General features: G+C 42.9%; 1 protein-coding gene across 1 annotated transcript; it reads left to right on the top strand.

The window, feature by feature from the left end:
• The first annotated feature begins 342 nt into the window (after nucleotides 1-342).
• On the top strand, nucleotides 343-17,265 carry arsb (arylsulfatase B). The gene is made up of 8 exons (XM_073478573.1): nucleotides 343-789; nucleotides 2,784-2,970; nucleotides 3,150-3,340; nucleotides 3,885-4,092; nucleotides 7,504-7,747; nucleotides 9,069-9,139; nucleotides 14,092-14,205; nucleotides 15,002-17,265. The coding sequence occupies exons 1-8, from the start codon at nucleotides 529-531 to the stop codon at nucleotides 15,265-15,267; spliced, it is 1,542 nt and encodes a 513-aa protein (XP_073334674.1). The 5' UTR covers nucleotides 343-528; the 3' UTR covers nucleotides 15,268-17,265.
• The last annotated feature ends 901 nt before the right edge of the window (nucleotides 17,266-18,166 follow it).

The following is an 18,166-nucleotide window of genomic DNA, read 5'->3' as shown; positions in this document are numbered from 1 at the left end:
TTAGTTTAGTAATTCAGTCCTTAAAGCAGGTGACTGATGCAAAGTGCCTGATAATTACTTATGTGCTGCACTGGATGCAGTGTTAATTAAAAAATAGATGAATATTTAAACTGATACAAATAATCAATAAAATACTCGCTGATGAATTTTCTGCCAATCAATTAACTGACTAATAGTTTCAGATCTAATTGAAGATTGAACAGATTTGTGTACTGTAAAACGCGTATGACTGTCCAATAGTTACACCACTGGGCTTCCATACATTCACGTGATTCGTCGTTTCCGTCCTGTCATCTGATTGGCTGCTGCGGCCGAGGCAGTGTTTTCAATTTGCAGAACCCGGAAGTGAGAGCCGGACGCGGCTGTGAGCGGGTCGTAACTTTTATAATTCAGGGAAGTCTCTTTTATTTCATGACTACAGAGACGTGAAGTCAGGACCGTCAGCCAGCTGGAGGCCGGTCCGCCATGTTGGTCCCTCTGAAGCCGCTGCGGACTTCCTGTTGACCGTCAGGTTCGGCTCCGCTCATCATGGGTCACAGTCGGACGCTGAGTTCGCTCATCACCGCGCTGCTCCTCGTCGGTGTTCCGGTTCTGTTGGCGGCTCAGCAGCCTCACGTCGTCTTCATCCTGGCCGATGACTTCGGCTGGTACGATGTCGGCTACCACCGCTCCGAGATCAGCACCCCGAACCTGGACAAGCTGTCCGCCGGAGGGGTCCGGCTGGAGAACTACTACGTGCAGCCGCTGTGCAGCCCGTCCCGGAACCAGCTGATGACCGGCAGGTACCAGGTACTCGCACATTACTGTCACCAGATACTTCTACTTCATCTGAGTATTTCCCTTTTCTGATTCTTGATCCTTCTACTGCAGTTTAATTCAGTACGGAAGCCTGTTGCTGCCACTTCAGGGACACAAAACCGGACCGGTGTCACGTTATAATGTGAAAAGTTTATTGTTATAAAAAGATATTTTCATGTTATTACATCCTACAAACACATCATAACACTTTCCTTCATTAACATTATTTATCTTATTATGTTTGATGCTTTAAACATGATAATGTAGCGTGAAAATATCTTGTTATAATGTTATTTTATTTTTAATTATGTAGCTTATTAAACTATTTACTTTATAACATTAAACTCCACTTCTCTTTTTCTGGTGTGGCAGCAAAACTCTTCTGTACTTTTTACCCTCCCACATTTATTTTTACTGTTTTTGGTCCTTTGCAGATTCAGATTAATAAATAAATGATGATGCATTATTATTATCTATTTATATATAAATATAAGACTTTATTGAGGAAAAAGTCAATGCATCAATAATTATGATATAATTAGTGGAAGAGGTACTCAGATGTTAAACAATACAGATACTACAGTGTAGAAATACTCACAAACAACTACAGCTTCAACAAAAAGTCTTCTTTCAAAGGTCAGAGTCAGTCTGCTCTTTGTACCTCGTTTCACAGTTAACACCTCATAATAAAGTGATGTAAAATAATAAAAATGTATAAATGCTGTCACATCATCTTATAGCTGCTGCAGTAATACGGAGCTGTTCCCTACATGTCTCTGCTGTGACATGTGACCTGTTTAATCTATTGAAAATGTTATTATGAGAACAGATCACTGAAACATGTGAAAATACAACAAACAACAACAAAATGTTTGTAAAATGAAAAGAAAATGAGTCAAACGTTCAGAATCGACATAATGACGATATGATTGTACGGCTGCTGTCTTGGCCTGGTCTTTGTTGTAGAAGAGATCTTGATCTCAGTGGGACTTCCTGGTAAAATAAAGGTGAAATAATAATAATTAAATAAAGATATTTGGAAGGTTATTACAGGTTAATTAGCCTGATGTAGCAGCAGGTGTTGCCTGATGCAGCAGCAGGTGTTGCCTGATGTAGCAGCAGGTGTTGCCTGATGCAGCAGCAGGTGTTGCCTGATGCAGCAGCAGGTGTTGCCTGATGTAGCAGCAGGTGTTGCCTGATGTAGCAGCAGGTGTTGTCTGATGTAGCAGCAGGTGTAGCCTGATGTAGCAGCAGGTGTTGCCTGATGTAGCAGCAGGTGTTGCCTGATGCAGCAGCAGGTGTTGCCTGATGTAGCAGCAGGTGTAGCCTGATGCAGCAGCAGGTGTAGCCTGATGCAGCAGCAGGTGTAGCCTGATGCAGCAGCAGGTGTAGCCTGATGTAGCAGCATGCACGCAGCGCTTTAACTCACAGACATGGAGGAAGAACTCCAGCTCGGGATATTTCTGGCTTGAAGTGGGAGAAAATGGTGTTTGAATGAGGCTTCATGTCGTCTTCGCAGTAACCAGGTGTTAACTAAAGAGGGCAACACCACACATCTGCCGCTCACCTCCATCACCCAGCGAACGAGTAACGATAATATCGTCTTTTGAGATATTTTGGCGGGTCAGTATCGTGATATAAAAGTCTGGATATCGCCCGAGTCCATGTGAAGCTAATCACCTCCTGACTGAGCCTCCACTGCTTCATGATGAGGAGTAAACTCCAGAGCAGGACTTTGGGTTTGTTCACTTTTCCATGTTTAGAAAAACTTTCCAGGGAAAAAATAAAACTAACTTGGACTCTGGTGGAAAGTAGAACAAGAGGACAGAGTCTTCTCTTTTCAGGAAGTTTATTTCAGCCCGTTTGTTTGCATCACCGTCACCACAGACGCTGCTGCTTCCTCTTTCCTCTTCCTTCAGGTTTCTTTGTGTCAGTTTCAACACAGTTGATTTCCTAACGATGTGTCTTTGTTTTGTGCTCGTCAGATCCACACAGGCATGCAGCACCAGATCATCTGGCCCTGTCAGCCGTACTGCGTCCCTCTGGAGGAGAAGCTGCTGCCCCAGCTGATGAAGGAGGCGGGGTACGCCACGCACATGGTGGGCAAGTGGCACCTGGGCATGTACAAGAAGGACTGCCTGCCCACACGCCGCGGCTTCGACTCCTACTTTGGTAAAATTCATTAAAGGAACAGTTCACCCAAACATTTAATTCAGTCATTATCTCCTCTCTTTGAGCTCAGCAGCTACAGCCAAGGTTTCATATTAAAACAGGGTGTAAATAACGTCTTTGGGGCTTCTGGACACAAAACATAAATATCCGGATGTATTCCTGTCTGCTTTGTGCTCCAGGTTACCTGACAGGCAGTGAGGATTATTACACTCACTTCCGCTGTGTTCCCATCACGGCCCTGAATCGGACTCGCTGTGCGTTGGACCTGCGGGACGGAGAGGAGGTTGCCACCGGATACAAAGGAGTGTATTCGACCGAGCTGCTCAGCCAGAGGGCCGTCAGCATCATTGAAAAACACACATCTACCGAGGTGACACACACATGCACACACACACATAGTGTCACAATGTGAAACAATAAATCCTGATAGGATTCATCTACTACACACTGTATCTACTACATGCAGTTTTTAAAAAAAATATTACACAATTTTGGCTGTTAGTATTCAACAAATCAGGAAATTTTGCCATTTTGCACCCGCACATGCTTCCCTGGGACAGACACAATGTTTTTACACAAACATACAAACTTCATGTAGAACATTTGCTGAATTTACAAGAAGGCCCAAATAATGAAGAATTTGTCGTAGCTGTTTCACAACATTTATAAAGTTTCTCCTAACTCAACAAGTCACAAAATTGCACGTTTTTTAAAGGGAGTCTGGTGACTTTTTCCACAGGTGACAAAGAAGTAGCCTACATTGGTTACTGTTTACTGTTGACATGTTTGGAGCCGCTCCAACTGTGAGACGCTGCTCTGACATCCATCCTTCAGTATATATTTGGATTGTTGTGTTTGTGCTGTGAGCTGCCACCTCCCCTGTTAACAACAGGAAGTCTCTCTTTATCTTTCAGCCGCTCTTCCTCTACACAGCGCTGCAGTCGGTCCACTCACCGCTGCAGGTTCCAGCACGTTACGAGGCCCCCTACAGTTTCATCAAAGACCCCCATCGCAGGGCGTACGCCGGCATGGTGTCGGCCATGGACGAGGCGGTGGGCAACATCACTCTGGCTCTGCAGCAGAGAGGACTGTGGGACAACACCGTCCTCGTGTTCTCTACAGGTAAGAGACATGTCGCCAAGATAAACACCCTGATGGATGTGGAAACATTGGTTTTGCTTTAAAAAAATGTAATGACATGTTTTGTAGTGTGAGAATCCTTCTGACCACAGGGTGGCAGTAGAGGAAAGGTCATAATTAATAACTGATTGATATCAGTCCTCTAATGATTGAAACTGTTAAATATAGATAATTTAAATAACACTTTGTAACGAAATCAATCAAGTAATGTGCTTCTACGCTTTAACTCTTCAAAGTTATATCCTTCATTTGTTTTTGATGTTTTGTTATTTTCATTTTCCAAATATTCATGGACCCACTTCATATTCACTGCAAACAAAAAGCACATAATGTTGACAGTGACACACTTACAAGATTAAAATAAAACAACAGCAAAAACAAACAAAACATTTACAAATCACCTAAAACAGACAAGCTCAACCTCATCGTCTTGATATATTGATAGCTTACTTGATAGTATATATTTACTATAAATGAAAATAAATCCAACAGAAATCTTTTTGCTGGTCGACACCCAAAATAAAAGTAAGTATAACACAAGATGGGACCTTTAAACCTTTTACATGTTGCAGTCAGAGGTTTGCTAAAGCACTTGATTAGAGTTTACTTCTTCGTTTTCATCGTGAGACAGCGAGCTCTACACGTAGACGGGATAATCAGGTGGACGCCTGTGGGAATGTTAATATATTTCCCACAGCTGTTATTTTTTCTCTCTCATAGTGTGCCAGTGTAGAAACCAAATCACAGAGTGCAAAGCAAAGAGCAATTACATTTTATGTCCTCACATCAAAGCCAGTTTTCCTGAGCCGAGAGGCGTTCAGGTGATTCAGGTGGTTTATTGAATTAAAGCATCAGAGAGTCAGAAAACGCGTTTTATAACACGACAGGGTCGAGAGGGAACACGGAGCAGATATTAGTCTGTGTTTAGTGTTTCTGAGGATTTTCAGTCGTTCTCCACAGACTCCACTGAACATATCTCATGTAATACTCTGGATGTCCACTTGAGGGCATCGTTCTGTTGTATTTGTTCTGGTCTGTGTCAGGCCAGAGCAGCAGGATGTGGAGATTTACAGAGAGGAATCACACTGAAGGAAAACATCTCTTCACACACATCACTGGAAAATAGTTTAACCTTGAAAAAATATCCGTAAAGACTTCAGACGAAAGCTTTCAGCATCATGTAAACATGCGTCGGCTCTCAGGTTTCCACATGTGGAACTGTTAATGAATTGCACATGAAGTAGGTAACTCCTTTGAGGGTTATTTTTAGGGCTTTTAAAGGGTAATTATGGGACCGGAACAATGCTGTGAAAGTAAAGTGAGAGGTTTTTGGGCTGCGGTAGGTGCTTCATTGTTCTTCCACACATCTGCTTCAAAAGGATTCAGAAACACAGACGACAGTTCTGTCTGTTCGTCTGTAGAAAAGATGCCCACTGAAGAGCCAGAGAGACGCTTATGCAACGTCTTATTTTGCACATCTTTTCAACGTTCAGCATCGATGTCCAAGTGTATGGTGGAGAATGAGGGCCACACTGAGGGAAAAAAATCAGAGACTTCAAGAATAAAGTCAAAAAATATTATATTATAAAGAAAAATCGTAATTTTACAAAGAAAAGACAACTTAATTTGTCAAAGTCTCAATTTTATGGCCCTAATACTTGTCGTACTGTCGTAGTCGTGACATCCTGACAGGGTTCAAACTTTCTATGTTGTCTCTTTCGACTTATTTTCTTCTTCAGTTGCAGACGTCTAATGTAAACTAAAGAACCCAAAATTTAGTCCATGCAGCAAAAACAACAGGGTGGAATCAAACCTTCAACCTCAACCTCATGATCCACGCAGTCTACCAGGTGAGCTGTTTATCACCTTTACTGAGGAGCCTGTTTGGTCATCCAGCCGTCATCAGGGAGGTGATTGTTCCTGGTCGGATGAGCAAAACACGGTCTCTAATAAAGCTGATAAATATTTCTCGACCAGGTGATTATTATTATTATTATTTATCAGCACTTGTCCAGCGTTCAGTAGTGAATAGTTTCACTCTGGCTCTTCAGTTAAAGTTGTCAAAGACACTAACTAGACGTCTTCTGTGTGTGTTGAGCTCGGTGTGAAAGCAGACAAAGACTCTGCTGATCTGAAACTGAGGGAATCTACTTCCTGCTTCACTTTATGTAACACCTGACTCCATAAACATCACGTATCAGGACAAATCAGTGGCTTTATTAGTCATATCTCCGCCTATGAATTGAACATTTTCTCATGTTGAAGCTGTTATCACTGACCCACGTGTGTCAGGCGTAAATCAATGAGCCTGAACCTTGAAATTCCTTCATGATGAAACGTTACTGTAAGAAACTGAGGAGAGAGCCGTCCCGTGGAGAGCCAGAGCAGCTTGAGAAAGCATTAACGGGGCAGACGGTCTTTTCCAGAACAGTGCGGGAATCGGGACAGACTACTTCCTGGACTTGCATGACTCTCTGCTGCTGAAAGGGGAGCCCTGCCGCGATGTGATTGGTCAAAGTGTGTTTATACTGGACAGACGTGCCGGGATGATGACAGTCAGCTGAACTGCCTGTGTGTGCACTTGTGTAATGGTTGGATATTATACAGCAGCAGTTTGTGTCAGTGGTTCTCAGCCTTTTTCCTTAAGAGACACCGTTTCTATCATCGAGTGAACTGACTCATATTTTATGGATATTTCATTTTATATTCGATGCGAAACATTAACAGCACAGAAATACATCCTTCTTTTCTGACAAATTCAGGGTTTTCTTCTCTCTGACACTTGGCCGTTGTTTCTTTAGCTCTGTTTTTACAGCGAACTTTCTTTTTCTTTGTCTTTATCCTCTGAGATTTATTTAAAGTGTATATCTTAAATAGAAAAGGTATCATGACTCTGATTTTACATCGAACGTCGATCGAAATGAGCTTTCGATTTTGGTCATCGACATCTAAATCAGATCTGTGATTGTCCCTGTTTATTCTTCTCCCTCCACCGCACACTTAGAAGACTATACAGCTAGCTTAGCGTTAGCCTGCAGTGTCACTTCCAGACTCTTCTCCTGAGTTAAATGTCTCAACAACTGTTTGATGGATTGCCGTGAAATAAGGCTGCATGATATGTGATCATTTTAACAGATATGATTGAGTGATAATGATCTTTTCTGCATCACAGTTTTCATTTTAAAATCCTGATGATGTGAAGTTTGTTGAAGCCTGTACCAATATTTTCTACAAGACCTGTAGGTCAGGACGTCTCTGCAGCTCTACAGGACTTCATTATGATGCTGTTTGTCACATTTTACCTTTACCATGTGGATATTGCACCTGTGCAGCCCCACAGTTTACTGATTTAAAATGTCCCGTCTGTCCTCGTCTTGTCTGGTTGTTGGACAGATAACGGCGGTCAGACGCTGTACGGTGCCAGCAACTGGCCTCTGCGAGGGAGGAAGTGGTCTCTGTGGGAAGGAGGGATCCGCGGCGTAGGATTCGTCGCCAGCCCGCTGCTGAAGCAACCGGGAACCGTCAGCCGCGAGCTCGTCCACATCTCTGATTGGCTGCCAACTCTGGTCAGCCTGGCGGGAGGGAGCACCAACGGGACGAAGCCGCTGGATGGATTCAACGTGTGGGACTCGATCAGGTGAGCGTCTCTTTGTGCCTCTTTCCCATCCTTCGCTCCAACTCTCCCTGACCCGGCGTCTCCTCTCGTCGGAGCCCCCGCTCCTTCAATAAGCCCTTTGTTACTGTGGCAATAGGAGCTCAAAGAGAAGGAAATTCCATCAGTCATTCTCACACAAATCTGTAGTCCTCCCATCCCTGTCTTTTTTCTCTGCCCTTATCCTCTCTCCATCCCACAGCTCTGCCTCTGAGACCGATCAAAGCCGGCTGTGGATCACTAATTAGTTTAGCCACAAATCCTTTTATGTGGCAACATACCTGAGACGTTTAAATTCCTTTATACTTAATATATTCAGTTATGTGTAGTTGAAGTTTTTGTTTTGGAGAACTTTGCAAAGAAACTGTTATTGACTGAAAGGACCAGTTCACCCAAAAACCTCCTCCCTCCATGCTGATGAAAGTCAGGCGAAGTCTCGTAGTCCACAAAACATTTCTGGAGCTTCACAGTAAAACAGAGTTGCAGCATTTTGCTAAACAACTGAAGCAGCTGGAGACTTGTTTTAACACGGAAAAAAGAAGAATGCTGCAACTCTGTTTTACTGTGAAGCTCCAGAAATGTTTTGTGGACGACGAAACGTCACCTGACTTTCCATCAGCGTGGAGGGAGGAGATGATGACTGGAGGTTTATTTTTGGACGAACTGTTCCTTTAATAAGAAAGCGTGTCGGACCGCAGCTGAACTCTCCATGTCAGCTTGTGAACAGCTCGTCACTGGAGCTGTCGCAGTCCTGTGTGACTGACACATTATATTTGTAAACTAAATGTGGACACAGCGAGGAAGGTGAAATTGAGGGCTGCAGCAGAAAATCAAGGCTCAGCCCGGACCACAAACTACCACTCACAGCCTGCACTTGACTCGATTGGCTGACGCACGTCAGCTGACCGCCGGCTGCTGGCGTTGCCGTGTGAGCAGCACAACAACGCAGGGCAACGACTGCTGTTTGTTTACAGCTTCATCTCGTTTCTAATTGGCCGTCCTGTTTGAGAAAACGGCAAAAATGAAACGGGGACTGAAGCTGAGAGCAGCAGAGAGCGAGAGTTATTTTAGTTGTGTTATCAGACACTGTGGTCAGTGAGAGCAGTGTGTTTTCTCTGTGGTGGAGTGCGGTCACAGCATATGACTGCCTGGTGAACAGCGGCCAGCTGCTTTAGATTTACAGATCCCAGTGGATTTTACAGTGCATGAGTCAGACAGCGTGCTGTGTGTGTGTGTGTGTGTGTGTGTGTGTGTGTTGTGTTGTGTATCCATATGTTGAAGAGTTACACTCCTTTTTATCTTACAGCAAAGGCTTCGCCTCACCCAGACTGGAGCTGCTGCACAACATTGACCCTCTGTACAACGACATCGCTCCATGTAAGTTCACGAGTCCGTCTGAACTGTCAGCAGGACACAAAGTATTAAGACCTGACACCTGAAGAGGAGCTCACAGTGTGTACGTGTACAGTAAATCTGAGAGAGAGTTCTGATCCTGTGAAATACAAACATCATCTGACACAAGGTGCAGAGCAGAAAAATCCTGCCAAGTGACCAGAGGTGTTAAAAGTCTCCTCCAGGAGAAGTTCAGACACTTGTGTAAAAACAGACTCTGGTAAAAGTAGAAGTACTGATACCTGAAACAGATACCTGAAGTACAGTAATGAAGTATTTGTACTTTGTTACATGTCACGCTGTCACAAGTCTCTCGTCAATGCTCTCTTAACCTGCCAATGTTAGCAGCAGATGTTTGTGAACACGCTGACCATTGAGCTAGTAACCACAACATCACCAGACTCCCTTAACAAATACTGTGATTTTAGGAGTTGTTTCATGAGGAGAAACTAAACAAACGTAGTGAAACTCTGTCTCTGACAGATTCTGAATCATTGTCTCCTTCTTGTAAATTCAGCATTAAATGAAAACAGTAAGTTGTGTGTTTCCTTGTAAAAAGTGTCAGTTTGTGGCAGCATGGCTGCACCAGCCTGTCTGCTTCTGTGTCTAAAGTGCTAAAGTCTGACCTGCCAACATTTAGCAGCTGTTTGAACACACTGTTTACACTGATTTCACCATTTACACTCAATTTATGAAAGAAGAAACATTTTATTGATGCTAAACATGTCACATTTTACAGATACACTGAACAGTAACCAGTATAGGCTACTTCTTTGATGCTTGTGGGGAACGTCACCAGACTCCCTTTTAAAAATCACCTAATTTAGTGAGTTGTGGAGAAACTTTATAAACTTTGTGAAAAGTTACATTCTCACCAGTTAACTCAGCCTGCACGTCTCCGTACAGACACATGAAAACATGTTGAAACCATTTGAACCACTCTTCATGTGCCGGTGACGACAATTTGATAAATCATGTTGAGGTGATGGAAACCTCATGTTACCTCTCCTCCTCTGTGTGTGTGTGTGTGTGTGTGTGTGTGTGTGTGTGTGTGTGTGTGTGTGTGTGTGTGTGTGTGTGTGTGTGTGTTTCTACGTTTCTAATGTTGTAATTCTGCTGTTTTCTCTTTTTTTCCCTCGACAAGTATCAAGGGCTCATTGTTTGAACCAGACATCTTGAATCTAATTAACTGAGGCCTGAGAATAGCACGTTACATAACATTTGACTAAACTCACATTAACGTATTAGACATCGACGTTACGTTTGTTATGAGTGTTTGAAATTTGTTTGAGCGGATTAAAAGGTCACGAGGAGGTCGTCGCTTTATGAAATGTGTACACATGATGTTTTAATTTTGTGATCCTGTGAAAAGTAATTTTTCATGAAGATGATCGTAAGTCATTCGTTATCTGAATCGCTTAAGAAAACATTCGATTAATGAGCTTTATTTCTACTCATATTTCATGTTTTAGTGATTATTGTACCTCATAAAATGCTATTTGTTATTCTGTTTACATCTGAGGAATGCTGATAACGCAGGGTGGAAATCATAATCAGTCGCTGCTGAATCAGTCAACAGGGGTGAAATCGGAGACGGCTGACATGTGTGTGTGTGTGTGTGTGTGTGTGTGTGTGTTTACAGTTTAAACTCTGTGATTGTCGGGAGGTTTCCAGGAAGTGGGTCATGTGACGGCCCCAACACAGTGGAGTGGCCTCTTGTTTAACCACTTCATATTAGGTGGTCCTGGTCCTGGTCCTGGTCCTGGGGCTGGTCCTGCTCCTGGGGCTGGTCCTGGTCCTGGTCCTGGTCCTGGTCCTGGTCCTGGTCCTGGTCCTGGTCTGAGGACAATATTTCTGACTAATTCAGAAATGGTACAGGAGGAGTTCATTTCTTGTGCTGAAATGTTTCACAGATGTCCTGTAATGGGTCGTCATAGAATAGATACACACTGTTTGATCCACCACAGGGTTACATTATTCATCCAGTTCAGGGCTTTTCTCCTCTTCTAGCATGTATTCAGTATACAAGGTAACGGTTTCATTTGTCCGTCTGTCGCTATAACTCCCAGGAGAGTCAGAGAGTGAGGAAGGAAGTCGGAGAACGAGACGAAACATAACGTGAAGAAGACTTTGAAACATCACCTCGTCTGAGAACATTTGCGTCACATCAAATAGATTTTCATCAGCGACGGTGGTTGTTTAATGTTGTGTTCACCACCAGCTTTACTGCAGCATCATTAGTGAAACAGTCGGATTACTTTACTCAACCTCTGAGTGAAGTCAGCACTCAGCAGAGACTCTGGTTCTGGTTCTGGTTCTGGTTCTCTCTCTCCTCTCTGTAACGTTACGTTCATGAAGTAAAGTCCATTTCCCCTCCAGCTCCAGTCAGCAGTCAACATTACAGAACAGAAACACCCGACGATGGAGGTCACCTCCGGATCACTGCTGCAGTCAGGTTGATAAACAGGAGTGAAGATAAATCCACTTTTTAATCCCACAAGTTAAAAAGTAATCTCTGAGCTCTCCTCCCGTCGGTGAACGTCTCCGGATCAGATCTGCTTCTGTGTTACACTGTGTTACGAGTGCGAGTAGAAACGAGGTTGACTTGGTGGTGAGACCACAACATTAAAGTAGTGGGCTTTAAAAAACACAAAACACTGCGTTAAGACGCTAAAATGCTCTGTGGAGCTGGGGTGATAGTTCTCTGTGGGTTTGTTATTTGACTTTACAACAAAATAATGACAATGAAATGAAATGAATAGTAAACAAAGTCATTAAGAACTGCTGGGAACACGTCCATATCGCCTCTGTTTAAATTCATCTTTACGCTGATTTACAGCATTTTTCGAGACGCGACTGTTTATACAACTGAAGCCAGTTGAGCTCAAGTTGTCCTCTGACTTCACTGCTGGTCGTTACCATCTAAATCATTTGGATGATAACAGTGAAGAACAACACTGCAGCTTTACTAGCTTTTGTGTTTTTATGTTTGAATCTTTCTCGTCAGCCGCTGCAGCGACAGCCAGCTCCTCCTGAGACATTCCAGCCTGAGATCCCTCTTTCATTTGGTCTTTCTATGAGCCAGCCTCTCTTTCAGACCCTGCTCTCCTTCGGTCTCTCTTCATGCTCCTTTCACTTTCTCTGTTTAACTCATGAAAAGGCCTCGTACCCTTTCTACATACTTTCTCCTTTCAAGTTTCAGAATCCCTCCTCTGTGCTCTGTGTGAGAAGAGGGATCCCGACTAAATGGGTCACAGAGGGGTCCCTGAACTCCTCGCTTGTCGACAGAGAGACCCTGGACTCGGCCCAGGCCTTAAATCACCCCCAAATTTCCCCTCCGTGCTCCTCTGCCCTCTCTGGGTCTCTCCTCTTCCCCTCCCTCCTTCCTCCTGAGCCCATTTGTAGATTCTCCTGCTGTGGATCCAGATGAGCGAGGCCGGCTTTCAAGAAACGGATGGTGTGTGTGTGCGTCGGGGTTTGAGGCCCCTTTCCTGAAAGGAGCAAGAGAAGAAGAAGAGCCAGAGCCTCCCAAAATAAATCCAACCCTGATGTCCACAGAGCCCAAATCATTCATCATCCCACCTGCTTACATAACAGCACTGACACCTGATGACTGTTACTGTTGTTCTGCGAGGATCTGAGCTCTGCCAGTCTGTTGTTTACACAAAGCTGTGATCACATTGAGCAACCCGGCTCAGTGCATGTGAGAACAATTAAGATACCCACATGTCATTTGCGCAATGATCAGTGAAGAACTCAGTGTCACAGCTTTTATCGTGCGGTTGCAGAAACGCTGAGATCGGAAATGTTTTAATTCTGCAGTCATGTCGATGTGGTCGGGTCGACTCTATAAAACCAGCTCCGATGGGAACGTGGGATCTGAGTGGGTGGGGATCTGTCCATATGCTAAGAATGTGAGGAAATACTTGTTTTTGACGGCGTCAGGACGCCAAAATTACTCCCAAATCTGACTAATCGGGACCACATTGTCGGGGTCAACCATGGCATGAACCTGAGAATACTCTCAAGGCCGGATCTGCACTTTCTTAGAAAGTGTGCGCTCACTTCTGGGAGATATTTTCCATAAGAACAGAAAATACTTCGTGGTGCCGCAGAAGATTCTGAACATCCTCAGAACAAAGGATCAGTTATTTACTTTGAGCTTATGAAACTTATAAAATGATGCCAGTTGAGAGCTGTGACCCTTATTCCTCATTTACCCACTGTTTTTAAATCTGATCAACTGTAAAGACGACCGACAAACCAACCAACCGACAAACCAACCAACCAGCAAACCAACCGACAAACCAACCAACCAACAAACCAACCAACCAGTAAACCAACCAGTAAACCAACCAACCAACAGAAATTAAAACAGAAATATCAAATTCATGCTTTCTTTTATTTTTAATATTATTTTCGGTGCGTTTAATAGGATATTAATGTAGTTATTAATGATTATTAGTGATTATTGCTCTATTTGTTTATACTTTTTGGATTTCAGCGGTTTCGGGCCTCCGTACTGCACTTGTAGCTAATCATTCATTGTGTTTGGCAGAAATAGAAGACTTGGTGCTGAGTTGAGCACATTACCACCTTATTGGTCCAGAGCTCCTTTAATTTGAGGAAATTCATAAGTACAACAATGTCTGTTCTTAAAGGGAAGGACTGTTTTGAGCCTCTCACTTGCTGCTGTGTCGCTGTTGATTTTACTGCTCAAACAGGCGTCTTTCTTATTGGTATATTTATTTTCACACCTTCGCTTGACACTGGCTGTGATTCCCAGGTATGCACTGGAGCTTGGTGCCAGTCTGTCATCCACAGAGGGCTTTTGTTTCCAGTGGTAGTTTAATACCATCTTAATCAGCAGTTTCTAGTTTTAAAAAGAAATAAAATGGATGACCTCCATGATCAGCGCCGTCCTCTGCTCTCCGCAGGTCCTGGCACCAGGCGTCAGTTAACTTTGGCTCAGGCGGTCAGCTCTGGCTTCAATGTGTCCATTCACGCCGCCATCCGATCCTCCAACTGGAAGCTGCTGACTGGATACCCAGGTCAGTATCTCCTCTCACCAGTAATGACATGTTTAGTCTGAGTGGGAAGCGGAAAATCAGGCACAGACACACATTCACTTCTTATCTCTGCTAATCGCAAGTATTCAGAGCCTTTCACTTAAACTGGCACGAGAAGAGTTTTTTACTTTAAGGTCTCATTACGAAGGTCTGTAGAATAATGAGACCATCAGTGTTTCGATCCGTTCCCTATAAAGCTCACTTTCACTGCCACTGGGCATGAAATCTGTGAAAGTGAAGGCTGCCTCTTGATACCGGCACGGCTGGCACCTTTTCTTTCTGCCTTCATGTCTCCATTATAAACCGAATGAATGATTAAACTCTCATTTTGTCCTGTGTTGTTAGTCGACGTTACCCTGAGAAAAACAGAAAGCTGAGACGTTTTGAGGTAATACACAGCGGCAGGTTTCAGTCGAACAATATTGAATCATAAAAGATCTTTTTCCTGGAGATGTGGCTCCGAAATTATCACCTGCCAAGCACCAAATGTGGGTAGATTTTCAGTTTGGGGAGTAAATCTCTGAAGACTCAGAGATCCAACACACTGATGGATAAATGTTTGTACCACAACAGATATAAGATTTAAAACTACGCGGTGTCATTTATGGGTGCAGTGCTTCTGTCCTCTGCACAGGGACGTCATGTAAACTCTGAAATCAATAGCATATCATAGTAGCTTTAAAAGAAATGCTACCTAAAAATTGTAATTGAATACAGTACTTGTACTTGAGTAAATGTACTGAGTTTACTTTAATGTCCTCCATCTTGTTTCCTGCAGGTTGTGACGTTTGGTTCCCGCGGCCGGGCCACAACAGCTCAGAGTCGAGGTCCTCAGAGGAGGATCCGCTGAAGCCTGTGATGCTGTTCAACATAGAAAAAGATCCGGAGGAGAGGAACGAAGTGTCCGCTCAGTTCCCCACGGTGGTGGAGTATCTCCTCACTCGGCTCCAGCACCACCAGAAAAGCGCTCTGCCGATAAACTTCCCCGCCGATGACCCCAGATGTGACCCGGGCCCCACTGGAGCCTGGGGACCCTGGGCTTAGATGACAGTGATGAAGCTTTGTTTACTGAATTTACTGTGAATCACAACAGCTGGAATCTGATTTGTCGAGACGAATGAAGTTATAGAAATTTATATCAACGTAAAGATTTCAGGACACAATTATTTCACACATGCAGATTTAAAAAAAACAAAACAAAAACAAATGTTTTTGTGAATAACTTGATCTTTTTCCTTCTGAGTCGCAGAGATTCTCAGACATTAATTGATTGATGGATGCTGCCGTCCTCATTGATCTCTGTGTCCGAGCTCTGGTTTCTTTAAAGTGATTACGTGAAGTTGCACATGTTGCTGATCGTTCCTGCTGATTCAGGTATTTGCACCTCATTTATCCACGGTTGAGAAGCTGCAGGCTGCTTTTATGTGTCGAACACAAAGTCACAGAGACGAGAGGCTCTGAGAGAAATGTTTCACCAACCAAACTCTGGTGTCTTTGTGAAGATTTTTCAGGACCGTACAGGAGAAAGAAAAAGAGTGGATTTTTATTAAATAATTCATATTTTTATATTGACAATGGATAAAATGACTATATATATTGTAAAAGGAGTTATTTTTACGTGACAAACCCACAGAGAATTATCAACAGATGCACTTTTTTAGCATCTTTCAGCTCTTTGTTTTGGTTACAGATCTCAGCTCTCATCTTTTCCACCAGCAGCAGGAACCTGTTACAGCATACAGACACAGTTAGAGACTAGCTGGTGAACACAGTGGAGCTACCTTTTTTTAATAGTGACGAGCAGCTGAAGACATGTTCTTTATTTCAGACAGTAGATGTCTGCTTTCCGTCTGAAATGATCAAACATTTGCCTGGATTGAAACCAACATTTCAACTTAAATACAACTTAGCAGGAGAGACTACAGGTGAAAGAGGTGAAAAACTTAACAAATAGATATCACCATGAAACTTCCCCAGTTGATTACTTACATTAAAGGTGCAATATGTAAGGATCTTACTTGAAAACATAAAAAAATTGGCAATTATCAACAGAATGTGAAGCTTTGACGTTATTTCTAAAGACATCTCTGTATTGTGTTGCAGAGACAACTGAAGCTAGCATGCTAATCAGCGAGCACTAATTACGTACATTTCCAGAACAGAAATCAGAACATTGGATGAAGCCGTCTTTCATGTTGTTGACATATTAGAGTCAAAGGTTTTTACAGAGGATATTTTGGATATCTCTTTTTATCTCTCTATAAATCAGAAAATACAAACAGCCATAAAAAACACATTTTGTCCATGTTTTAAGGAATAAAATGTTCTATAATCATTTTAAAGATTGACTGTAAAATCCAGACATTAGTGTTTAAATATGCAAATGTGGCTCAGTAATTAAATATGCACTGATTTGTATGAATGTCCAGAACGGAAATCTGAACTAAAATAAACACCTAAGTTTGTATTTTGGACGTTTTCTTTCCACTCGTCTGAAAGAAGACATGTTATAGAACAAAATCCAAAAATTGACCAGAGCATTAAAACATGTTTTCACCTGTAGAGTCTCCTCTTAAATCTGCTGCACCATCTGTGGACTTTGTTACCAGCTGCTGGATCACAAAAAAATCATTTTCCCTCTTAGATGTCTGTCGGTAACTACATGTGACCGAATCACGGTGCAGCGTCCAAAGTGCTGAGGTCACAGTTGTGAGCTGGAGGAGGCCGAAATCAGGAGAGCAAATATTTGACTTCCATTGATCAGGAGGCCAGAAACAAACACACGGCTCCAAATAAATGCTAATGTGGCTCTGTATCTGCTGGATGTTTACACAGGAAACTGTTTGCTAACATGTTAGCCTTATCTGTATCAGGTGATAATGTGTCAGTGTTTACAGCTTGTCGTATTCCCCCTGAATGACCAAAGAATGAATTCAACTGTGCTCTACCTTTTTTTTAAATGAATATCGTGCACACAGTGACTGCACTGTCTGGAAAACAAATGATACAGAATAAAGAGGCCAAAATGTTGTGAAAGTGTCATTCTGGGTCTAATATTCAGATCATTTAAATGCTTTTTTAAGGTCACTCGTTTCTCTTCTCGTTCTCTTAAAGTTAGTGAGTAGGTGCTAAATGTGTTAGCAGTGTATTTCTGTTTCGAGGTTGAAAATGTGAAGAATTTGTCGTGCACTTCAGCGATCCTTTCTGTTGTGGCTTCAGCAACAACGCCCACATGCCAGACAGTCGTGAACGTACAGTTCTCACGGAGCTGATTTAGACAGAGTTATGGTGATACATTTTCGCTGCTGCTGTGGAGAATGATTTCATCCCACATATTTGATCGGTCAGAGTCACCACATGACAGAAGTCCAACATGCTAAAGGGTAAAAAAATCTGATACTTCCAAAGGGATCATTTGCATTTTCGGATTCTTAGCGAGAGAAACTAATTTCCTCGAAACATACTCCCTGTTTGACCTTTGGCCCCGCGGTGATTGACCTCCCATTGGCAGCAGCGTGCAGACTGCCACAGGAAATGCTCCCTGCAGAGAGTGGGCGGCCCCGTCCTAATGTGGGCTGTGACCTCTAACCTGCCATGTGAATTGATTGGCAGCTGAGCGAGGCAAACAACAATGATGGTTACTGTGGAGAGTCATGTGACACTGCAGGTCGCTCATGTCGCCGACTCCGGTTTCCTTAAAAATGTGCCATTAAGGAACAATTGTTAGACATCGCACCACGAGGTCAAAGCTGTCAATATTCGTGTTGTTGTTTGGTCATTTTTAAAAGAATGAAATTAAATAAAAAACTTTCACTAAACTGGATTTCACACAACTAGTAAAGGAATAGTTGTTTTTTTTGTAAAAAATGCCTTTTCGCTTTCTTTGAGACTTGGATGAGAAGATTTAATCGCTCTTGTGTCTGTATGCTAAAAATGAAGCTAC

The sequence above is a fragment of the Pagrus major genome, chromosome 12, assembly GCF_040436345.1.
Source record: "Pagrus major chromosome 12, Pma_NU_1.0".
NCBI lineage: Eukaryota > Metazoa > Chordata > Actinopteri > Spariformes > Sparidae > Pagrus > Pagrus major.
This window is presented reverse-complemented; position numbering and strand designations above follow the sequence as displayed.

Bases quoted from the DNA above. Each gene is read 5' to 3' on its own strand.
- arsb (XM_073478573.1), top strand. From the start codon at position 529: ATGGGTCACAGTCGGACGCTGAGTTCGCTCATCACCGCGCTGCTCCTC. The intron at 2,971-3,149 runs GTAAAATTCATT...TTTGTGCTCCAG, and splicing joins CGGCTTCGACTCCTACTTTG to GTTACCTGACAGGCAGTGAG. The intron at 3,341-3,884 runs GTGACACACACA...TTTATCTTTCAG, and splicing joins AAAAACACACATCTACCGAG to CCGCTCTTCCTCTACACAGC.